This window comes from Peromyscus californicus, unplaced genomic scaffold (assembly GCF_007827085.1).
Source record: "Peromyscus californicus insignis strain IS unplaced genomic scaffold, ASM782708v3 Scaffold_8__1_contigs__length_139910024, whole genome shotgun sequence".
Taxonomy (NCBI): Eukaryota; Metazoa; Chordata; class Mammalia; order Rodentia; family Cricetidae; genus Peromyscus; species Peromyscus californicus.
Window position 1 is genome coordinate 59,067,782 of NW_026294606.1, and position 22,877 is coordinate 59,090,658.

The following is a 22,877-nucleotide window of genomic DNA, read 5'->3' on the forward strand; positions in this document are numbered from 1 at the left end:
GAAATGGGTGGGGCCAGGGAACTGGCGGCTTCAGAGCTCACGAGACTTAGCGAGACTGAAGACGCAGGAGAAGAGGGCGGTTGCGTCGGGAGCTCTCCGCGCACGCGCAGTGAGCCCCGTCTGCCCGACCTTCAAGGTTCCACCATGTTCTCGCGGGCGAGTGTTGCCGGTCTGTCGGCCTGCGCCGTGCAGCCGCAATGGTATGACTAGATCAGGAGGGGTGTGCCAGGCAGGAGGGATCGGGCTGCATGCTCGCCCTAGGCCGAGAAAGGTCCGGGCTCCTGCACGTCCCGGACGCTCAGGCCGTGGGAACCTCTGCAAGGCGGGAAGGTCACGGCCTGGTCCCCCGAGGCAGTTACGGCCATCCGGGACCTCAGGACCAGGACGGGAGTCGGATTGAGCGTTGGAGCCAATCTGGAGCTGGGTTTTTGTCAGCTCTGTACTTCCGCTACGTGTCCCGGTCCATGTCTTGCAAAGTCTTTAGAAAGGTCCTCAGGGTGAAGGGGAGACCGGAGAAAAGGCATAGGGAAAGTTAAATTGTATATTTTTTTTTCTTTAACGCCCTGTGAAACATTGCACTGTTGAGCGGCGGGATGTGATCGTTTGCTTGTGCTCTTTGGTTAGACATCCACTGTGTATCGGGCTCTTTACTAGGTACTGGAGAAACTAAGGCAATCAACTTAGCCCCCTCCTGAACTTGCTGTCGCCCTGGTGCTGAAGGGACTTTAAAAATCTGTCGATGAGGATGGGAAAGACATCTAGCATTGTCAGCACACCCTAAAGTAGTATCCCTGCAAGGTCATAAAACTGTCCCAAGGTCCCTCGGTAGGAAGAGGAGGCCACATACGGACTTTAATAAAGTGACATTTGTTAACTTCCATGCTGCGTTAAAGGAATAGATACCGTAAGGTTTGACGACTTTAAACATTAATTCTCGGAGTGGGGGGAGCATATTAGAATGCCTAGGGATGGACGGATAAAATGTGGTTTATGGATGACACTGTATGATAACATGGATTGCTTTGAAGCTAGACGTCTGGAAGAATTGGTGCAAGGGGATTATTAACTAGCGATTCCTTGGCTTTACAGTATGGAGGATTGTTAGGGTCCTCCAGAGCTAAACTAGGTTTTTATGACCTAGTTTATGGAACTACCAATCATTAATTGAAATAGTCTTTTCATTAAGCAAAGAGTTTACAGCCATATGCCAAGGCTCCAAAGTACTGAGGAAATTAAGTAAATATGATTGAACTATGTACATAAAGAATGTTGGTATATTAACCTTGGAAGAAGTCACAGCAGTCAAACTCTGGGTTGTGCCAGTCTGCCCCTAGGCACTTGTGGAGTGCCTGCCCTGCACCAGTTGGCACCACACAGGTGTTAAAATGTGAAGGGTCTGTGAGTTTCCTGGGAAAGTTCTTAGCATCCAGTGGTGCTCAGCAACCATCCGTTTCCATCCTTGGCATTTGCTGTGCCTTTATTGGGTCCATAGTTTTAGAACCTGAAGTTAATGCAAGGTAAATGTTTTACATAAAACTCTCAGACATAACTCTATGAAACACAGGTGAGAGCATTTGAAGATACTTTGGTAAAGTTTTGCTTTTACATCAGCTCTTGGTCTGAGGTGACGAGTGCTGGGAATCTCAGCTGGAACTAATGAGCAAGTGAAAGCCAAGTTTAAACTCTATGGAATGTTGGTTTTAAATGGATAGACTGGAGAGTCAGGGAACATCTGTGTTATACGGAATGCATATTCCTTTCTTTTCAAATATTTCATTTTTCTTGGTGCCTGGTGTCTTTTCCATCATTAGGCCTTGTTTCCCCCCATTTTAGTTGCCTTTTGAATTCAGAAATTAAGATGTTAAGGTTTCAGGGGCTGGGCTCCTGGGTTCAGTTTCCAGCATCCACATACACCATCCATAGCTCCAGCTCCAGGGCATCCATTACCCTCTTCAGACCTCCACAGGCACCAGCCATGCATGCAGTCCACATACATACATGCAGACAAAAATAATCATACACATAAATCTTTTTTTTTTTTAAAAAGTCTTAAGGTTTCATATTCCGCAGAGGTAAATGAAAGGGGAGACTGCCTTTACCTTCACAGAACCGGGGAGAAGCTGCTTTTTCTTGGTTCTGTTGATTGTGGGAAACTTCAGAAACCGCAGTCTGTTACATTTTCAGGGAAGATTAGAGAAAGGGGGTTCCTGAGTGTACTTCCCAGCTTCAACTTTGAGGGAAAATTTTTTTTTTGTTTTCTTAGTGTTCAACAACCCCTAAAATGGAACCGGTTTATAATGGGCACTAGTGGCCATAAATGAAGAGCGGGAAGGCAGATTTCATCTGGAGTAATCTGCACATATCTACTGGTAAATGTAAACTGGGAGGCAACAGAGATGGGCTCTGGAATTGGGTTTGAATCCTGACACTGCCACTTTGCATGCCTGTGTGTGCCTTGGACAAATTTCCTAGTGTCTGTCTCACTGGTTCCTCCTCAGAGACAGTGCTAGTTTAGTGTAGGACTAAATAAGTGTCCAGTGGAGGAACTGCTGGTTTGGATCAAATACATCAATTGAAACCATGAAAACGGGTTTATAAACACTGTTTGTACATATAACGTATAAAAAGGCTATTCTGTCTGTTAAAGGAGGAAACAGTGGGGGCTAAAGAAGTGTTGTGAGGTCATTGTGGAGTACAGAGTCAGAATTTGATTAACTTCAAACTTTTTCTTGTTAGTTAATGCTAAGTACATTTCCTTTGTTTCTATACTAACAGCATCACACGATCCTTAAAACCCTTCCAGACTGCTACTTCTTGCATAGGCATCACTCCTGTCTTTCTCCTGTACTGACTTGAAGTCTGAAAATGACACTGTACTCTGGAAGAAGATACTGCACTTTACCCACAGTCCCCTTGATTGTGCATCCACTGTGTTTGGTATTGCCAAGTCTCTGTAATAACCTCCAGAGGATGAGTCGGGATATGATGCAGTGACCAAGACTTTATCCTCTCAGTGCAAACTCTTCTCACTGTGATATTCAGTAGATCAAGCTGTCACTTAAGGTGCAAGAAATGGAGATGGGAAGATGACCCAAGAGGTACAAGCTTGACATTCTGAATCCAACTCCCTGGACCCACAGTTGAAGGAGAGCCAACCCCAAAAGTTGTCCTTAAGCTTCTACCCGTGAGACTCCATACTCCATATTTATAGTTTTTCCCATAATACCTTTTAAATCTTCAAGCACCTCATGGCTGTTCAGTCATTGTAGTATGAATCTTAAAGGGTCTTATTAATAAAAACAAACCCGGAGCCAGGTGTTGGGGTGAACGCTAAAAGATCAGAGAAACAGAACCAGCCACAGCCAACCTCACCAATTCCTCAGCTGATCCTGTTTCCTCAAACTGTAAGCCTCTGTGTCCTCATCCAAATGGATCTCAGCTGAACTGCTGCTCAAAAGCCTAAAAGCTTAAGCAGAGTCTAGTTCCTGGTTCTCACACCTTATATACTTTTCTGCTTCCTGCCATCACTTCCTGGGATTAAACAGTCAGGCATGTGTCACCATGCCTGACTGTTTCCAGTGTGGCTTTGAACTCACAGAGATCTGCATGGATCTCTGCCTCCAGAATGCTAGGATTAAAGGTGTGTGTGCCACCATTTTCTGGCCTCTATGTCTATCTACTGGCTGTTCTGTTCTCTGACCCCAGATAAGTTTATTAAGATGCACAGTATATTGGGGAGCACAATATCACCACAAGTGATCAAATTGATCTTAAAAATAAAGTTGTTGTATAGACAGCCATCTTGAGTTAAATGAAGGCAAACTATGAGAGCATTTCAAAGCTTATGAAGTGACAGTGTGTGCCCTGTTAGAAGACATTTCCTCTCCATACCACCAGCCTGGAATATCAAAACAAAAACATTGTGCTGGTTCTGATACAGTATGCAATTCAGAATTGTTCCATGCAATATTCCATTATGAGGAGCGCATGTCAGTTCAATTGAAGCATGTGCCTAAAATCACACTTTCCTAACTGTAAATCTAGAGCATTTGGTAACATCATCGAGAGAAAAAAGAGGGGAAAAGCCAGCTCAAACTGGTTACCTTTGCTGTGACATTTCTAGTAGGGATTAATACTACGGTCTCTATGTCCAATAATCTGTGTGCCAAAATAGTTTGTCATGTTTTCTGACCTCAATCTTTTCTCTTTCTCTCTCTCTCTCTCTCTCTCTCTCTCTCTCTCTCTCTCTCTCTCTCTCTCTCTCTCTCTCTCTTTTTTTTTCCTCAACCAAACCTAATATTTTCTGTAAGTCTTTTATTTTCTTTTTCAATGACTGGGTAGTACCAGTATTAAGCTATATAAGTCAAGATTTTTTGTGGTTTGGGTTTTAGTTTTTTCCTAGTGCCAGGGACTGATCCCAGGGCCTTGATCATGACAGGTAAATGATGTACTACAGAGCTGCATCCCCCAATTTACAAGTCAAGAGATTGACTCTTTAAAACAACTCTTAGTTATGACCTTCTATACTATTTTTACACATATAAATGCCTAATAAGCAAAGCATGCATCATTCTGTAACCTACACATTTGAAAATTATAATTAAAAGAAAAGCACATTTTTCCTTTGCAGTTTTAGATTTGTGTTGAGCATTTACTATGGAGAGTTCATATCCCTACCTACTCTGGACCATTTTCCCTGTGCTTACATTACTTTTGATACATTGTTTCTAGAGTCTAATTCCGTTAAGGTTCACTTACTTTGTGGTTTTGTTTTGTTTTTTATGTTTTCACATATTTTCGAGCCATCATGATGGCTTAGGGGTAAAGGCACTTGCCACCAAGTTTGATGACCTGCGTTTGATCCCCAGAACCCTTATGGTAGGCAAGATCCCGCTCTTCATAAGTTGTCCTCTTGACATTGACTTGTGTACCTTGTCACTTAGGTGGCATACATACAAGAATGTTTTTTGTTTTATTTTTAAAGAGGTTTAAGGGCTGGAGAGATGGCTCAGACGTTAAGAGCACTGGCTGCTCCTCCCAAGGATCCGGGTTCAATCCCAACACCTACATGATGGCTTACAGCTATCTGTAACTCCAGTCCTAGAGGATCTGAAGTTCTCTTTTAGCTTCTGAAGACACTGTAGAAACATGATGCACAGATATACATGCAGATAAAACTCTCATACACCTAAAAATAAGCGTTAAAAGAATTTTAAAGAGGTTTATATTTTGTATATACGTCCTTTTATCTGGAGATAAGTTTGCAAATTTTCTTTTAAGATTTTATTTATTTGTTTATTATGTATACAATGTTCTGCCTGCATATATGCCTGCATACCAGAAGAGGGCACCAGATCTCATTATAGATGGTTGAGCCACCCACCATGTGGTTGCTGAGAATTGAACTCAGGACCTTTGGGAGACCGGCCAGTGCTCTTAACCTCTGAGCCATCTCTCCAGCCCAAGTTTGCAAATTTTTAATTTTATAAACTCCAACTTATGTTTTTTTCTGCCCTGGTTTTTAATCTCCCAGAAGTTTTATGATTTTGCCTTTTCCACTTAGTTCTCTGATCACTTTGCTATAGAAGCAGGATCATCTAATTGCCCCACTCTGTGTCTGTTCAACCAACGTTAACTGCAGTAACTTCATAGAGGTCTCAAGTCAGATCTTCAGCCCTTTTCTTCTTCAGTATTGTTTGACCACCCTAGATCATTTGTGTCCCCATAGAAACTTTATATTGGTTTATTCATGTTCACAGTAGCTTGCTAAGGTTGTGGTTGGGATCATGTAGGATTTATACACCAAGCCGAGGAGAACTGATTTTTGGCAGTCTTGTTTTCGTAACTGTGAGTCTTCATTTATTTAAAATTTTAATTTCTTTCCTCAATAGTATGAGTTTCCCCATAATGCAGACCTTATATGCATACCTACTTCCATTTTTGGTGCTTTTTTATTGTAAAATACACATAAAATTTATTGTTTTGACTAGTTTATAGTCTTCTTAACTTTGTACCCCAACTGTTTGTGCTGGTGTGATTAGCCAACTCTTTGTGGCTTTCCATCTAAGGATGAGCATATTATTCCATTTCATGTAAGGGAGTTGAACACCAAGGGTTTGGGTATCTAAAAAGGGTCCTGAAACCAACCCCTGTGATTGCTGAGGGTATATACAAAAGCTGTTAGCTTTTATGTACACTAACTACCTGTCCTGCAACCTTGCTAAAATTACGTATTACTTCTAGAGTGAGAGTGTGCGTGTGCACTCTGTGCTCATTGTGTGTTGGAGCTGGGAGTACACATGTTCGTGTTTATAGAGGCCAGAGGAGGACATGGGGTGTTCAGTTGTCTTAAAGTTCTTTCAGTGACCGTGGAGCTGCGCTGGCAGTGATCCTGCTGTAACCCCTCCCTCCATGCAGGCAGCAACACCTGCCCTTTTATATAGGTTCTAGGGGTACGAATTCAGGTCCTTATTCTTTTGTTGTTATTGTAGGCGTGTATGTATTTGTATATGTTTTCAGGGCTGGTGTTTTGGCACTGGACAACCAGTTGGTGTGCTCTTCCCTGTGAAGGGTCACCTTTCCTGCTCCCCGCTTTTTTTATGTTACCTTAAGTGGTTCTTTGTGTAGGGTTGAAGCCTTTGTGTAGGTTGAAGGCTTTTCCACTTGAGGTTAGGTCCTTACTCTTACACAGCAGTTGCTCTTACCCACTGAGCCATCTGTCTCCAGCCACAAAGGGGTTTTTTCCGCCTCAGATTATTTGGGGACTTCTACGTAGACAATTGTGCCTTCTATGGAGATGAGTTTTTCTTTCCTTAACTTCCTGCATTAGCTGACTTCCTGTATGATAAGTGACAGGGTTAGAAAACGACTTGGGTCATTCCCAGGTTTGAGAGGGAAGCTTCTAGTTTCTCACCACAAAGTCCTAGTATTTGCTTAAGGACATTGTCTGCCCTGGTTTTCTGAGGCTTTGTTGTGAATTGGTGTGAGATTCTGTTTGATGCTTCTGCATCTGTTGATTGCTATGGTTTTTCTTCTTTACGCTGTTGGTATGAAGGGCCTCTGTTGTTTTTAAATAGTAAACGAGTATTACACAACTGAAATAAGCCCTTCTAGTTATGGTGTGGATTCTTTTGAAATACGTTGTGCCTGTGTTCATGAAAGGTGTTAGTTTCTATATTTTTATTTATTTTTTAATTTTTATTTTACATGCATTTCTTTTGCCTGCATGTATGTCTCTGTGAGGGCGTTGGGTCCTCTGGAACTAGAGTTACAGACAGTTGTGAGCTGCCATGTGGGTGCAGGGAATTGAACCTGGGTCCCCTGGGAGAGCAGTATGTGCTCTCAACTGCTGAGCCATCTCTCCAGCCCCTTGTTTTTATTTTTTACAGTGCATTTAGCTAGTTTTAGGTTACTACTTTCTTTTTAGAATTAGAAAGTTTTCCTCTGCCTCTACTTTCCTTGCCATTATTGGCTGTGCTTTGCTTTGGGAAGTTTTGGTTGGTTTATGTATTTAGAATCAACTACCATCTCTACTGATGGTTTTCAGACTTATGTCTAAACTCTCAGAATGGCTCTTGTTTCCCACTAGACATTTCCAGCTAGTCTCTAGTTTCTCTAACTATATCTTCCTCAAAAGTCAGTTCTTCCAGGGAGCTTAACCTGTTTCTCTGCATTGGTTAGGATCATCAGTCCACTTAGATCCTTCTGTAGAGACTCTGGGGTCCACCTTCCTGTTTCCCTTTTCTGTAAGAATGTGCTCACATCTCATCTTCTATCTGCTTTGCCTGCACCCCATGCCAGAGTCCATCGTGTCCTCGTTACATGCTGGGGATTGCCATCTGGAACCTAGTTTGTGGGCTTAGAAACATCTTTTCCTTAACCATCTACTTCCCGATTGTATTTGAGGCTTACTCTACCACAGAGGACTCGCCTCTGGTACTGTGAGATCTGGTCAGAAGCTGTTGCTGTGGAAGTCATCAGCTCCAGTAGAAGAGCTGCTACTGCTGCTGTCTTGCTAAATGGATATGGTGTGCCTGCCAAACCGCCTCCTAAATACTTAGTTGATGCCCATAGATTAGTGCTGCTGCCAGCAGTGGTCAGTGGAGACTCACAGCTGGTGAGAGTGCTGACAGGACTTGACTGTCGATGCTCAGTCCTAAAGGCACATCTGTATCACTCCCTCCAAGGCTCAGAGACTATCCCCCACATAAAAAATATGTAAGAGCCGTCAGGTGGAGTGGAGTGTTGTAGAACTCAGTCTTGTAACCATGACGTGGCTGTGGCCCTCTTTTAGGCACAGCTATGAGTCAGTGTCCCTCTGTGAGGGACACTTTAGTGGCAGTTAACAATTAATGATGGGGAGGGGCTCACAGGCCCTGCCCCTTCCTGAGGATCTATAGGCAGTTGAAAGTTGCTGAGGGGGGAAGAGGCATTTTTTTCAGTGGGGCAGGCAAGGGGAGGTTGCCCTTGCCCCTGTAAATAGTCCTGTACTCCTACTCCTGTAAGGCACCCTAACTAAACTCACTGGTTCACCCAAAATAAGGGGTGGGGCAGAAAGACGTGGAGTAGAAGGAAGGCTGGATGGGAAGGAAGAGGGAGTGGGAAAGAGGAACAAGAGAGGATAATGGGGCTGAATGTGATCAAAATAGATTACACACTGTGTGTAAATGTCAATGAAATGTATGAATTGCCTACAATTAATATATGCTAATGAAAGCTCTTAAAATTAAACTTTGGAATAAAGTCTACCATATACAGGTTGGGGTGGGGTCATGTAGTTATAGCTTTGCTTTGTGGGTCTCTGCCCACTCCCATAGGAACAAAAGCTGTCCTATTTTTTCTAATATCTAACTTAAAAGAAAGAAAGCTTTATTGTGAGTGGTCTAAATTGTCAACATGGACAAGCAGGTGAGAGGAACAGGCGAAGCTGCAGCTGTCAGATCGCTGAGGGCATGGAGCCCACTTTTTAAGCTCGTTATCGGGTTTTTTAGAAATGGTTTTAGTTAGGGACATGTTCATACATCTCATCTTTGTCATTGTTTACTTCCTCTCCTGCTCTTTCATGGTGTGTGTGCACGCGCATGCGCGTATGTATATATAAAACTCCTAGGCCCCCTCTATAAGAAAAAAATATTAAAGACATTAGACATTGAATATTTCAACACAGCCTCTTCCCTAAACAAGACGTTGTCCTTCAGAACTGTATTCTGAAGTTGCCCTCCTTGGGTCCTTTCTCCACAGACTTCCTGATTGGTCATTTTTTTTAGTTTAGTAGCTTGTGTGAATCCAAAGTTTAGAAGTGGTATTTAATAACCTTTCTCCTAGGGTAGAGGTCTATTTTCTCTAACATTTTCTTTAAGTCTAATCATTTTTGCTTTTGTGTTTTAGCACTCTTATTTTAAAGACTTGACAAATATTTGATTACATTTTCTGTAAATTGAGTTTTTGTGAATCTTCCCTGAGATAATGTTCTTGTTTAGAAAATGTTTATTGAAATGAAAAAGTTAAATAAATTGAAATAAATGTACTAACATACTTGTGGTCACACCAGTAATAGGCTTGAGTATTATTTTTGTTGGTGGTGGTTTTGTTGTGTTTGTTTTTTATTTTTAAAACAGGGTCTCACTATATAGTTCTGCCTGTCCTGGTGTACTGTGTAGACCAGACTGGCCTCAAAATCACAGAGATCCACCTGCCTCTGCCTTCCAAGTGGTGGAATTAAGGTGTGTGTTACTGTGCCCAGCTCAGCTTGAGTATTATTTTTAATTTGCACTGTAGGAGTCGGGTTTCGTTTCAGTGCTGAGTTTCAAATGTAATTAGACAACAATGGGAAAGACTATTGCTCTAGAAATCAAGTAAACAGAGGTGTGGAAGTGGAAATCTAGTGTTAATGAATGCTATTTGGGGGCTTGGTATTAATAGTAGAATGCAAATATGTAAACATTTCTATTCAAATTCAGAGTCCTATATTTGATAATTTTATAGTATATTCAAATAAGCATTAACCAACGATTCTTGTGTAGCAAAGCTACTTTAGAACAGAAAACTGAAGTATCTTTTAAATCTTTATCCTCAGGACCCAAGTTCGAAACATGGCAACTTTGAAAGATAGTAAGTATATTGTTTTTCTCGCTATGCAAATTAAGTCAAACTAAATTTTGTCAAATAGAACTGATTTTTAAGATGTACCAGTTGGGCAGGCAGCGTGGCTTAGCACATAAAGGTTCTAGCCACCGGGCTTAAGGACTTCAATGGAAAGAGAACCAACTCCTGCAAGTTGTTCTCTAGTCTCCATATACACAGTATGGTACATGCCCACCATGTACTCACAAAATAAACAATAGTAAAAATATATGTTTTTATACATACATACACACACACACACATGACTCATTAGCCTATTAGATCTTTTCAAAGTTGACAAGTTAGTTTACACTGCATGCATTGGATTTTTTGTTGAAAGACCACGTGAGATGACACAGAAGAGTGTCAGTCTTCATCACCTGCAGAATAATGATAGAGCTAGGAGGTCTATACTACGTCAGTGTGTTCGTCGTAAAACAACTAAAAACAGTGGTGTCAAGTAAGTACATGAGTGAGGCCATTTTTTCCAGTTTAATGGGGTGTGTGTGTGTGTGTGTGTGTGTGTGTGTGTGTGTGTGTGTGAGAGATCTTCTTTTCCACATCCTGAGTAACCACAGCCTCGATCCTTGACTGGGACTAGTTTGTGCATTTAGATTAGCTTAGCAGCAGCTGCTTTTCCATGAGCTAAAGCGCTAATTACTCAGCTTGGCACTTTGGAAAGATTGCTCTGCATTCACAGATGAAACTACTGTGCCTCCTTTGTCTGATGTGGCACTTCAATTTTTTAGTTACCAGGAGACTGAAGTCCATCAAAAACATCCAGAAGATTACCAAGTCTATGAAGATGGTGGCAGCCGCGAAGTATTCCCGGGCTGAGCGGGAGCTGAAGCCTGCTCGAGTGTATGGAATAGGCTCCTTGGGTGAGTTAGGAAGAGTGTGTCAGGCAGAGATGGTGTGCTCATAGTGAATCTGGTGCTGGGTAGTTTTGTCCACTTTCAAAAGCCTAGGTGTGCCTGGGAAGAGGGACTCTCACCTGAGGAATTGGCATGTGGGCATGTTTGTGTGACATCTTCTTGACTGCTAATTGATGCAGAGAGGCCCCGCCCACTGTGGGCTGTGCCATCCCCAGGCAGGAGGACCTGAGCTCTATAAAATAAGTGGAGAAGGCTAGCAAGCAACAGTCCTCCAAGGCTCCCGCTTCAGTTCTGGCCTCCAGGTCTTTGCCTTGGCTCCCTGAGGTGATGAACTGTTACCTGGATTGTAAGATAAAATAGAACCTGTCCTCCAAGTTGCTTAGAATCCCTGTTTTATCAACAGAAACCAAACTCTAGGGTACTTGACATGGTGCCAAGCCTGTCCTGAGCACTCTACATGCATTCATGTTTTCATGTATGTGCATTTATATGCATGTGTAATTTTTGTACACCAGTCTGGGGACTTGCCCAGGTTCACATGAGTGTACAAGAGCCTCTGTTGTTTTGCCTCAAAGCCTGTGAATTAGCACTGTCTGTGGCTGTTAACTTAAACAGCCTAAACCCTTTCCTGGATTATTGCACTACCATTCAAAAGACTATGAAATGGTGTCATCTTGTTAATAACCTTGTGTGCTGTGTTAGGAGAGTGGGGTGGGACAGCTGGTGGGAAAACAGACAGGGCAACTTGATTGTAACTTTATGTAATCTCTTATTGAATTCCTTTCCTGCTGAGAATAGTGGCATGGTATTGTTAGAACTTATATTTTGTGTTTCAATGACTTTATATACTGATTTGATCATTAATTTGTCTTAGAGATAAGCAAAAGAGGTAGGAAATTTCCCATCCTAACTGTAATTACATTATCCAAATTTTTCAGTGTCCTGTTTTTTTTTGTTTGTTTGTTTGTTTGTTTGTTTTTGGTTTTTCGAGACAGGGTTTCTCTGTGTAGCTTTGTGCCTTTCCTGGATCTCGCTCTGTAGACCAGGCTGGCCTCGAACTCACAGAGATCCGCCTGCCTCTGTCTCCCGAGTGCTGGGATTAAAGGCGTGCGCCACCATCGCCCGGCCAGTGTCCTGTTTTTTACTGAAGTCCATGTCAAAGGTTTTTTTTTTTTTCTTTTTGGTTTTGCAAGACAGAGTTTCTCTGTGTATCCCTGGCTGTCCTGGATCTCACTCTGTAGATCAGGTTGGCCTCAAACTCACAGAGATCTGCCTGTCTCTGTCTCCTGGGTGCTGGGATTGAAGGCGTGTGGCACCACCGCCCAGCAGAATTTTTAACTTCTAGGAAAAGTTTGCAAATTTGAAAGTGAAGGAGGTCATATAGTAGGTTAAGATTTGTGCCTGCTGCTCAGTCCTTTACACCCTCTAGCTGGTGCCCTTGCTTCTGCACTCTTCTAGTCTTTCCTCCCCAGGCTGGAGTAATTCTCTGTGGATGATGTCATTCTGCCCTTCCTGCAAATCCCTTTCCAGTTAGAATGCAGTTGTCAATGACCCGCAAGTCTATATGGTTCTAACCCTGCTACACACACACACACACACACACACACACACACACACACACACACCACACCACCCCACCCCACCCCCCGCCAGCCGCCTGCTCCGGAGTCTCCTCAAGCCATCTTGTTCCTGTGCCATCTTTCCTGTACTGCATTTCTCCTGTCATGGTGTTATAGAGTTCTTTTTCTTCACCTTGAAGGTAAGAATTTGGTGAAGAGAAGTATTTATTTAGCAAAGCACACATTCCAGAGACTGGAGTAGGCTGCCCCTGGGGCAGAGAACAGTGACTTCCCCGTTGTGAATTTTAAAGAAGGACTTTTGAGGTGGGTGGCATATTCCAAAGGTGAGAGCCAAGGTAGTTATTAAAGGAAAGTGAGGAGAACTCCTGAAGGTAGGAGGCGTTCCAAGAGAGAAACACCCTTCTTTCTGGGGTTTCTTCTCATAATCATCTAGGAAAGCCCGCTATGTGGATATCAGAACCACACTGTAAATGATACTGATACATAACGGGTCTCTTAATGATGCAGGCCTTGTTTTATTAATGCATAAATGCGTATGTGTGAGGAATTCTCTACTTTTAAGATTTTTAATTATGGCCAGGTGGTGGTGGTGGCGGCGGCGGCACGCCTTTGATCCCAGCACTTGGGAGGCAGAGGCAGGTGCATCTCTGTGAGTTAGAGGCCAGCCTGGGCTACAGAGTGAGTTCCAGGAAAGGCTCCAAAGCTACACAGAGAAACCCTGTCTTGCAAAACAAAACAAACAAAAACAATTTTAATTATGTGTCTGTGTAAAAGTACCCGTAGAGACCAGAAGAGGGTATCGAATCCCGTAGAGCTGGAGTTATAGGTGGTTGTGATGCAGTGGGTCCTTGAACCCAACTCAGGTCCTCTGTAAGAGCAGCAGGAGCCATTTCTCCAGCCTGGGCCAGTGGTTGATGTGGCAAGAGCAGTCTTTCTCCAGTCTCAAGGACATATAACTATAAAGGGACATTTTGACAGTCGGTAGACAGACCCAACAAGATTCAGTTACAGCTTGCTTGATAACCTTGTATCTAACTCCTTTGAGACTGCTCAGGATCCATGTTTACTCTCATGACTGGTTGTTGATTGAAGAATTGGGGCATTATCATGAATTCTGGACCAAGATTATAGTACAGACAAGGTTTATGCTAGCTTCTAGGGCTTTCTTCTCCCCACACCACTGTTGTATGTATATATGTGTACTGTGTATATGTAAAAGCCAGGGGTAGATGTAGGTCTCAGTCAGATCTCTACCTTATTAAGAGATAGGCTCTTGCACTGAACCTGGAACTCACAGTTTTGGCGAGTCTGGCTGGCCAGTGAGCCCTAGGGATACATCCATTTGTCTGCACCCTAGCACTGGGGTCCTAAATGTTCACCAACATTTCTGATCTTTACATGGGTGCATTCCTTAAGTCCTCTACCCGTCTTGGGTTTTTTTGGTTAAAGAATTCTGACGTGACCCATTGTGTCCTTGTTTGTTTTCCTCTTTGACTCCCTGCTAGACTAGAAACATCATTCTGCAGGTCCAGCATCTTGGACAGTGCACACTTGCTTCACAGGAAGGAGAGCTAGAATAGAAATATCATTCCTCCAGGTCCAGCACCTAGGACAATTAACCCTTGCTAAATAGATAAGGGAATGAGAACTAAAAAAAAAGATGGAGAAAAAGAAGCATTAACTTCAAAGATAAAAAGAACATTATCTGTGTACATATAGTAGCACATGTATACATTAGATGTGGGTTGCTTTTGTCATAAGTTCTCTTACGCTCTTCGTATGTTTTTTAAACATGCACATAATACTGCTGAAGGACATTTTACACAAAAGAATGATAGAACACAGACCTCAGATGAAATGGGTCCTTTTTTATTTTTAAGATTTATTTATTTATTATGTATACAATATTCTGCCTGCGTGTATGCTTGCATGCCAGAAGAGGGCACCATATCTCGTTACAGGTGATTGTGAGCCACCATGTGGTTGCTGGGACTTGAACTCAGGGCCTCACCCTATACTCTAGCAAGCACTGAGCTGCACCTCTGCTGCCCTACAGTTTTAAACATTTCATTTCTTTACTGGTTTACTCAATCAAAAATTCAAATCAAGTTAATGTTCAGAAAGAATGCAGTTCTTTTCTGTCTCTAGCTTATTTATATGAAAAGGGGGAGTCACTTAACTGGCTACCTTTTTTGCTAATAAGAGTAAATATACGGAATCCTTCCCCCTTGTCTGTAACCACAAAATCCTTCACTTAATGAAGGAGAAAATGCCCAAGAGTGTCTGTGATGGAGCAGTCAAGATAGAAGCTCCCAGCAGCTTCTGGGGCATTTAAGCTGAAAAGTGCTGACTGCCAGACAGTAAATGGACATTAATTTAAATGTTCAAAATTGGGGGCAGGAGTTTATGCTATGAAATAATATCTAAAAGAGTTGTATGGCCGGGGCAGTGGTGGCGCACGCCTTTAATCCCAGCACTGGGAGACAGAGGCAGGCGGATCTCTGTGAATTCGAGGCCAGCCTGGTCTCCAGAGTGAGTTCCAGGAAAGGCACAAAGCTACACAGAGAAACCCTGTCTTGAAAAACCAAAAAAAAAAAAAAAGAGTTGTATGTGTTCCCCCAACTCCCTGGATTTTGGGTTTCGTGTTCTTTCAGCTTGGGACTTAGGTATAAAAGTGTGAGATTCCTGCTCTAAAATGAAAACAGAAATGATTTTCTTAAGGTGAGTGAATTTGGTGGCTGTGAAGATGTGCCTGAAGTCCTGGCAGCAGCCAGCTATTGAAAGCCACTCCTGGTCTCATGGCTCTTGAGCCCCTCAACTTCTTGTTTTCTGTCACAGGTAATTCAGCTAGTAAGGTCCAGGTATCTTTTGTTTGTTATTTTGAGACAAGTTTCTCTGTGTAGCCTTGTTTATCCTGGAATTCACTCTGTAGACCAGGCTGGTCTCGAACTCACAGAAATCTGCCTGTCTGTGCCTCCGCCTCCGCCTCTGCCTCCGCCTCCGCCTCGCGAGTGCTGGGACTAAAGGCATGCACCACCACTACTCGCCAATCCGGGTAGCTTTAATCCCACTTAATTTCTTTTTTGCCTCTGCTTCTTGGAAAACCAGACCAAGAAAGTTGGTATAAAGTAATGCCAAAAATAAATTCACACCCATAACTTCACTTTCAGCAGTTTCTATAAAATAAGAGCTTGATGTACAGATTACAGGATTACAAGTGAATACTTGCTACTTTTTTTTTAGCTGCGTGCTGGGAATTTACATTGTATAAAAGTCTGATGTCCAGTTAAGCAGTTACTTTTGTGTTCTATCTTCCTTTTGTTTGTATCTAGGCATTTTGGTCAGTATTTTTTTAAAAACTGACGACCAGTTAGTTGATCCTTAGGAACCTTTGTGGTGTCCTTCCTGGTTGTAAATGGAATAAGTACACAAATATTCTTGATTATACTCATTAGGGGCCACCTAAGAAAAGTACATAGTTGAAAACAATTCACTTCAACAACTTGAAATGAGAGATTATTACTACATTTGCTACAAATTCATTTGAGTACTCTTTGTTTTGTTTTTTAGCTCTTTATGAGAAGGCTGATATAAAGGGACCCGAGGACAAGAAGAAACACCTCCTTATCGGTGTGTCCTCAGATCGAGGGCTCTGTGGTGCTATTCATTCCTCAGTGGCTAAGCTGATAAAGAATGAGGTGGCGACCCTCACAGCAGCCGGGAAAGAAGTTATGATTGTTGGAATTGGTGATAAAATCAAGGGTATACTTTATAGGTAAATGAGATATGTGGTCATGTTCAGAAGCCTGGAAACATGAGTGAATGGAAATCTTTTTGGTAGAGAAAAGTTTCATAATGTATTGGAGTGTGTATGTATCCTGTGTGTTACTTTTTTACATTGTGTGTGTGTGTGTGCGCGCGCACGCGCGCGGCGTGTGTATACACTTCCTTGATACCTTAAGTGGAATACAATAAAAATTACCAGGTCTATTGGCATTAAGCTAAAGAAGGAATCCTCACAGAGTTGTCACAGCCTAGAAATGCTAGAAAGGGAACAATCCTGTGTGAAGACTGAACAGAAGGATTATAAAGTAGAGAGGCCTTACCTGTAGTTCTTAGTTCTCAGTGGGTGCCCTTAGAGGAGGAGTCATGCTGTATGGAACAACTTAACTTGCAGTCCACCACCCCCACCCCACAGAAACCTGGCCATGATAACCTTCTTTGCTATGTTCTTTCAACACAGGTATCTCATTAACCTATTTTATATGATCTCTAGGACTCACTCTGACCAGTTTTTGGTGTCATTCAAAGATGTGGGACGAAAGCCCCCTACTTTTGGAGATGCATCAGTCATTGCCCTTGAATTGTTAAATTCTGGATATGAATTTGATGAAGGCTCTATCATTTTTAATCGGTTCAGGTAAGACACTTAGACTTCAGAGCTCTTTCACGTTCACGTTCTGAATGCCTGCTTGGTTTAGGAATTATGTGGTTACTTACATGTGCTCCTGTTGTCATTCCCAGGTCTGTTATCTCCTACAAGACAGAAGAGAAGCCTATCTTCTCTCTCAGTACCGTTGCATCTGCTGGTAAGCTGCTGTCACACGGCAGCTGTTGGGGTCAGGAGACGTCTGGACACTAAGGGAAGCCAGTGCTTATCGGGCTGTTTAGTTACTGTTGATTTCTGAAATGGAGTCTCTATCTGTAGCCCAGGCTGGTCTCAGATTTTCATATAACTGCCTCAGTCTCCCAAGTACCGAGGATTAGAAGTGTGCACTACCTCTCCTGGATTGGGCTGTTTTTAGGAAGCACCAGACAGGGACTGGAAGCATGGCTCCATGATTAAGAACACCTGCTGCTCTTGCAAAGGATGTGGGTTTGGTTCCCAGCATCCACATGCCAGCTCACAGCTGTCTTTCTTTCCACTTCTGGCCCTCTTCTGGCTTTGTGGACATAAGACACACACATAGCACACATACATACACATGTGCAAAACACTCGTACACACAAATAAAAATAAATAATTCTTCAAAAGAAAGAAAGGCAGAAGCACCAGTAGTGCCTTCTAGGAATCCTCAATTACATTGTAGATAGCCCCAGCTCCATTCTTTGATTTATTGAACAAATGTCATTAAGCATGCTTCTGTTTTCAGTGACTGAAAAGCTTTGCTAAAAGTTGGCTTTATGCTGTTGGCAAACACCAACTGCTGTGCAGTCAGATGTCTAGGACAGATTTAAAATGCTCACAACTAGTTTATGACGCACGGAACTCTGTCATCTTACTGTGTGTTAGTCATCTTTACGCAGTAACATGTCTCAGAAATAACTCTTCCTCCTTATATTTGTTACATTTCATCTATTGAGTTTCATATTTGTTTACTTTGTTTTTTGGGGTTGTGTATATTGTTCTTTCTTTACCTTTTAGACACAGAGTCTTGCTATATAACCCAGACTAGCCTCCAGTCCTGCTTCTGCTTCCTGTATGTCACCACACCCTGTGTGGGTTTTTTTCCCCTCAATAATACACAAAATAGATCTGAGATTTAGTGTAACACACAATATTCTTTCAACACTCATGGATGAATTTGAAATGTGCTGGTAAATATCGACATTGAATCCTAAACTCATGTCAGCTTCTAGCTTTTCCAGTCTTCATATTAAAAAGGCCTTTCCTTTCACTGTATCAGACTGACATTCGTATTTCTTGAATAACTAATGGTTAAGGTAGATTTGTATAACGCTTTTAGATTTAGTCTTTGATTTGTTTTTTTGGTTTTTTTATTATAAAAACATTTTTATAGCGTGCTGTGTATGTGACAAACATTTGGCTGGCTGCTATTCAGAGAGCTTTATAATCATGAAACCCAACCCCCACCAACACCCGTGAAACCCAGCACCCTACCCCCATAGCTGAGGACTGAACCAAGGGCCTTACATTTACTAGGCAAGCACTCTATCATTGAGCTTAAATCCCCAACCCCATAACATGAAATTAGTGCTTATTTTAAATATGAACTCCCTAATATTAAAGTTAACCTTCTGGGTACAATACTAAATACTTGTTGACACATTTAGTTGATAATATGCTATGGAAATAGAAAAAAACTATTAGAACAGATTCATTCAACTCAAGATGATTTCTATAATTATAAAAAATTTTAATGAATAGGTCTTCATCTATATTCTTCAAAGAAACTCTTGGCTTATTTTAACAGAGAGCATGAGCATTTATGATGACATTGATGCTGATGTGCTACAGAATTACCAAGAATACAATCTGGCCAACATCATCTACTACTCCCTGAAGGAGTCCACCACCAGTGAGCAGAGTGCCAGGATGACGGCTATGGACAACGCCAGCAAGAACGCTTGTAAGCCCAAGATAGAGTGCTAGAGGACATTTGCTTAGCCCAAACCTAGAACCATGGGATTAGACATAGCTCCCAGGAACACGTAGAGCCCAACTGCATCTCTGCTGAAAGGAGAGGTGAACATTGCTCAGGGTAGCATCAAAAATGTTAACAGTATGTTCACTTGTTGGGGAGTACATCTTATTTGATAGGTAGTAGATTTGCAAGGACTGAAAATAGCCTATGAGAAATGTAAAAATAACTTGATAAAATTCTTACTGACCAGAGAGGCCAGTTTGGTGATCCAAAGTGTAGCAGAAGCTCTTCAGTTTAACCAAAATTACTCTTTTCTAGTTAGTTGTCTGTTTACCCCTTTTCTTTTGTTTACAGCTGAGATGATTGACAAATTGACGTTGACGTTCAACCGTACTCGGCAAGCTGTCATCACAAAGGAGTTGATTGAAATCATCTCTGGGGCTGCTGCTCTGTAAGTAATGTAGCTGGGTGTCTTCAGAAGGCTTTGGTTCATCTTTGCATGTGGTTTAGTGAGCCTCTGGTTGCTTGAGTTTGCTGTTTACTAAAATCAGGAAGAGTTGCTGCAGTGTCTTGTGTCCTTTCATCAAATCTTGATGGACAGGGAGTCTCTGTTTTATTCTGATTGTTTGAGCTGAAACATTCAAGTTTCATTTCCTATCTTGAGAGATATGTATGTGTGCAGCTTTGACTTTTAGAAACAAAGGTATGAATAATTCCGTATCAATTTGGAAAGTCTGTCTTTGGAACTTTTTATAAGCCAGACTTTCTGAATTATAAGACTGGTTTTAGGTTTGATTTTTATATAATTCTATTAATTACTGAGTGATTGGAATTTTAAATTATTAAATATTCTATGTTGGTACCATAAAATAGCATACGCTTTCCTCCAGAAAAGTCTCTGGATTGTTGAGAAATTAACTGGACATCAACTTGGTGCAAGTCTGCCAGGTACAAGGCAGTTATGACAGATGAAGTGTGTAGTATATTGCCTTTGGCTCACTGAGTCTTAACCTCCTCCTCCTGATTGCTCACCAAGGTCTCTGAGTTTAACTTGTAAATCCCTCTTTACTCTTTATTTTCTTCCTGCCCACATACTACGGGTTATTGTCATTTCAAATTACAAAAGAGTTTGCTGGAGATGGGGTTTTACTGTGTTGCCCAAGCTAGTCTCAAACTCCTAGGCTTAAGCTACCTTCTCTCTCCATTCCCTTAGTAGCTGGGATCATAGGCTTGGCTTACCAGACCCTCAAGATGTAGTGGAGGCAGTGTTTATTTTTAGAGAAGTCACTACCTTGACAGAGGAAAACAGGTATTAAAGAAGACAATGCAAAATTATGGAGCTAGAAAACTGTGGCCCAGGGCCATGTCTTAAATTTTAAAGAGTTTTTAAAAAAACAGTATATGGCTCACAAGGCCTAAAATACTTCCTTGCTGGCTTTTCATAGAATCAATCTGCAAAAAATAGTCTAGTTTATTGTATGTGATCCTGTATTTTCTGACCATCAGCACCCTTGCCAGTATAATATTGAATAGTTACTTGTTTGCTTGGATCTTAGCCCTCGGTCTTTCCAGATCTTTAAACACATCATGCTGTTTCTCACCTCCAAGGAACTACCCAAGGGTTTTCCTGGGCTTCGGTTCTTCTCTTCTGTTCCATTCATTCTTCATCTGACACTTGTTTATCCTCCTTGACTGGGCTAGAGGGATCTTTTCTTTGAAAAGACTATCCTTCATAGTCTGAGTGAGGTATCTCTTAGCATCTTGGTCTTTGCACTTACGCCATTTTACTAGGAATTGACTGATCCCTGTCCTCCTTGAGCCTCTGAGGGGACAGTGTTCTGAAACTGATTGAGCCAATAGAATATGATAAAAGTTGCAACTTGACTTCATCATCTTTGCCATCCTGAGCATCCTGTTCCTTAACTGTTTTTTTTTTCTCTGAACATAGCTTTGTTAGGACTGACCCACCTCCCAGCCTGGTCATCCTTGCCTGTTAGCATCACACAATATGGCATCTTGATGTACCGTTTATAAACATGGTTACAATACTCTGTTTGACTCCGAAAAGGGGGTATTAGATATGAACTGTGAGAATATAAATTCTGCACAGGACTGGGCCTTTTTTCTTGCTTAAAATGTGAGAAATCTCACTTAAACTAGGAAAATGAGAACATGGGAATTGGGTCATTAAACTGAGAATTTTAAAAAGTAATCTCATTGGAAATGTATTTTTACTTTCTAGATAATCTAAGCCCTTACTTTAAAAAGTTACTTGTGCAGTCTCAACAGTGTATCACTTTTATGAATGGATTTGCATGCTCTGTAACCTATCAGAGATTGTAGTTCAAATTTTAATACAAACATTGGCTATTTAGTGATAAAATGAAAAGCATGAATAAATCATACTTACATTGTCAGCTTAAAATGTTTTTCATGTGTGTTATTTTGAGATAGAAAATTACATGTTGTCTTGCCTATTTGGTTTCTGTTTTGTTTTGCTGTTTTTGTTTTTTTGTTTTTAAGAGTCTTGCCTATTTATGTGAACAGTTTTTTATTGTCTCTGACTACATTGGAATCTGACATCTTGTATCACTGGGTTGTGTTAAAGATTATGTGTAACTATTTGCATTGTATGCTCAGAGTAACATGCAAAGAAATGGTCTGTAGTTAACTAGCATGGATTGCTTCTTAACCTGCTTGTTTTATGCTCTTTTTCTTCTAATATAATAACCAGGGATTAATGAAAATCAAGTTGCATCTGAAGATAAGAGGTAAAATTCACACATTCTTCCCCTAAGCCTTCAGCAAAGAAAACTAGCCAGGTATTACCAAAGCCAACATAGCAGTGATGAAATTGCTTCTCTCAGAGAGGCTAGATGGGCAGGCTGATTCATAATACAGCTAGCCAGTGGGTGTGTTTGGGCAATACTGGATAGGGGCAGAGCTAAGTGTGGGTGGTACTGGTGAGCTTTTTAAAGTGTTATTTTACATTGAATGTGCTCTAGAGAGTGTAGATATAAGGAAATAATTGTAGACATAGAGACCTTGAATTGTAAGTATTAAAGGTAGGTTAGTGAGAACAGTGGTTCTCAAACCTTATGGTCTCGAACTCCTAACGTCTGGTTTATAGGAGAGTCTCCTCTCTTCATTCTGTTGTGTTTTGTGTAGCCTCTGGAGAAAGAGTCATTTACTTGTGAGTGGGAATGAGAATGAAACCAGTTTGCCCTCATTAATTCCCAGAGTCCCATAGACCAGAATTTGAGAAGCACCTACATCTTACTATGTAAATGCAGTTCCTTGCACCCTATGTAAGGTGGTTCGTCCTTATTTTCCAGAAAGCATCCTGTTTGACTCCTGGTTGTTCTATACTGTTTTTCAGGTAAAGGAAAACAGCAAGCTGATTTTAACTGATTGCTTTCTTTGTCAGAAGAAACTTGGTCTACTGAGTTACAAAGACAGCAAGATGTTTGTAAATTATCTTACAATAAACAACTTACAATGAGAAAATCAGTCTCATTATTATTAATAAAATGTTTTCAAAAGGAGATAATGCTAAATGTTTGAAAATACTAACATTGCACCGTTAATTTCAGAAACTCTCATTTAAAGTTTTCTGCCAACCTTCAACAGTCTAGACTCTGGGACCAAGGCAGGAATACTTGCAGGTCAGTTTCCCAGGCTGCTATTCCTCTGTAGTTTTAAAGACCTGCTGGGGAAAATGCAGTTATAATGCTACTGGGGGCACTTACTGTTTTTCACAAAAATGCTACAGAATTCGGGGGGGGGGGGATATATATATGTATGTATGTATATATGTATATATATTTATATTTTTTCCAGTAGTTCTTTAAATAACATTTGCATGCATTGAGAAGGCAAGTATGTTTCATATAGATGATTGTTAAGATTTGGAA

General features: G+C 41.4%; 1 protein-coding gene across 3 annotated transcripts; it reads left to right on the forward strand.

Moving 5' to 3' along the window:
* The first annotated feature begins 69 nt into the window (after positions 1 to 69).
* Positions 70 to 22,470, forward strand: Atp5f1c (ATP synthase F1 subunit gamma). Of its 3 annotated transcripts, none has more exons than XM_052726934.1 (10): positions 70 to 200; positions 10,076 to 10,110; positions 10,872 to 11,003; positions 16,148 to 16,352; positions 16,854 to 16,997; positions 17,102 to 17,166; positions 18,793 to 18,948; positions 19,318 to 19,414; positions 21,698 to 21,734; positions 22,343 to 22,470. In XM_052726934.1, the coding sequence occupies exons 1-9, from the start codon at positions 145 to 147 to the stop codon at positions 21,702 to 21,704; spliced, it is 897 nt and encodes a 298-aa protein (XP_052582894.1). In that variant the 5' UTR covers positions 70 to 144; the 3' UTR covers positions 21,705 to 21,734; positions 22,343 to 22,470. The 3 variants fall into 3 exon arrangements, with proteins under 3 accessions (XP_052582894.1, XP_052582895.1, XP_052582896.1); XM_052726936.1 differs by lacking the exon at positions 70 to 200 and adding an exon at positions 2,345 to 2,369; XM_052726935.1 differs by lacking the exons at positions 21,698 to 21,734; positions 22,343 to 22,470 and having other exon boundaries at positions 19,318 to 19,418.
* Positions 22,471 to 22,877: the final 407 nt, after the last annotated feature.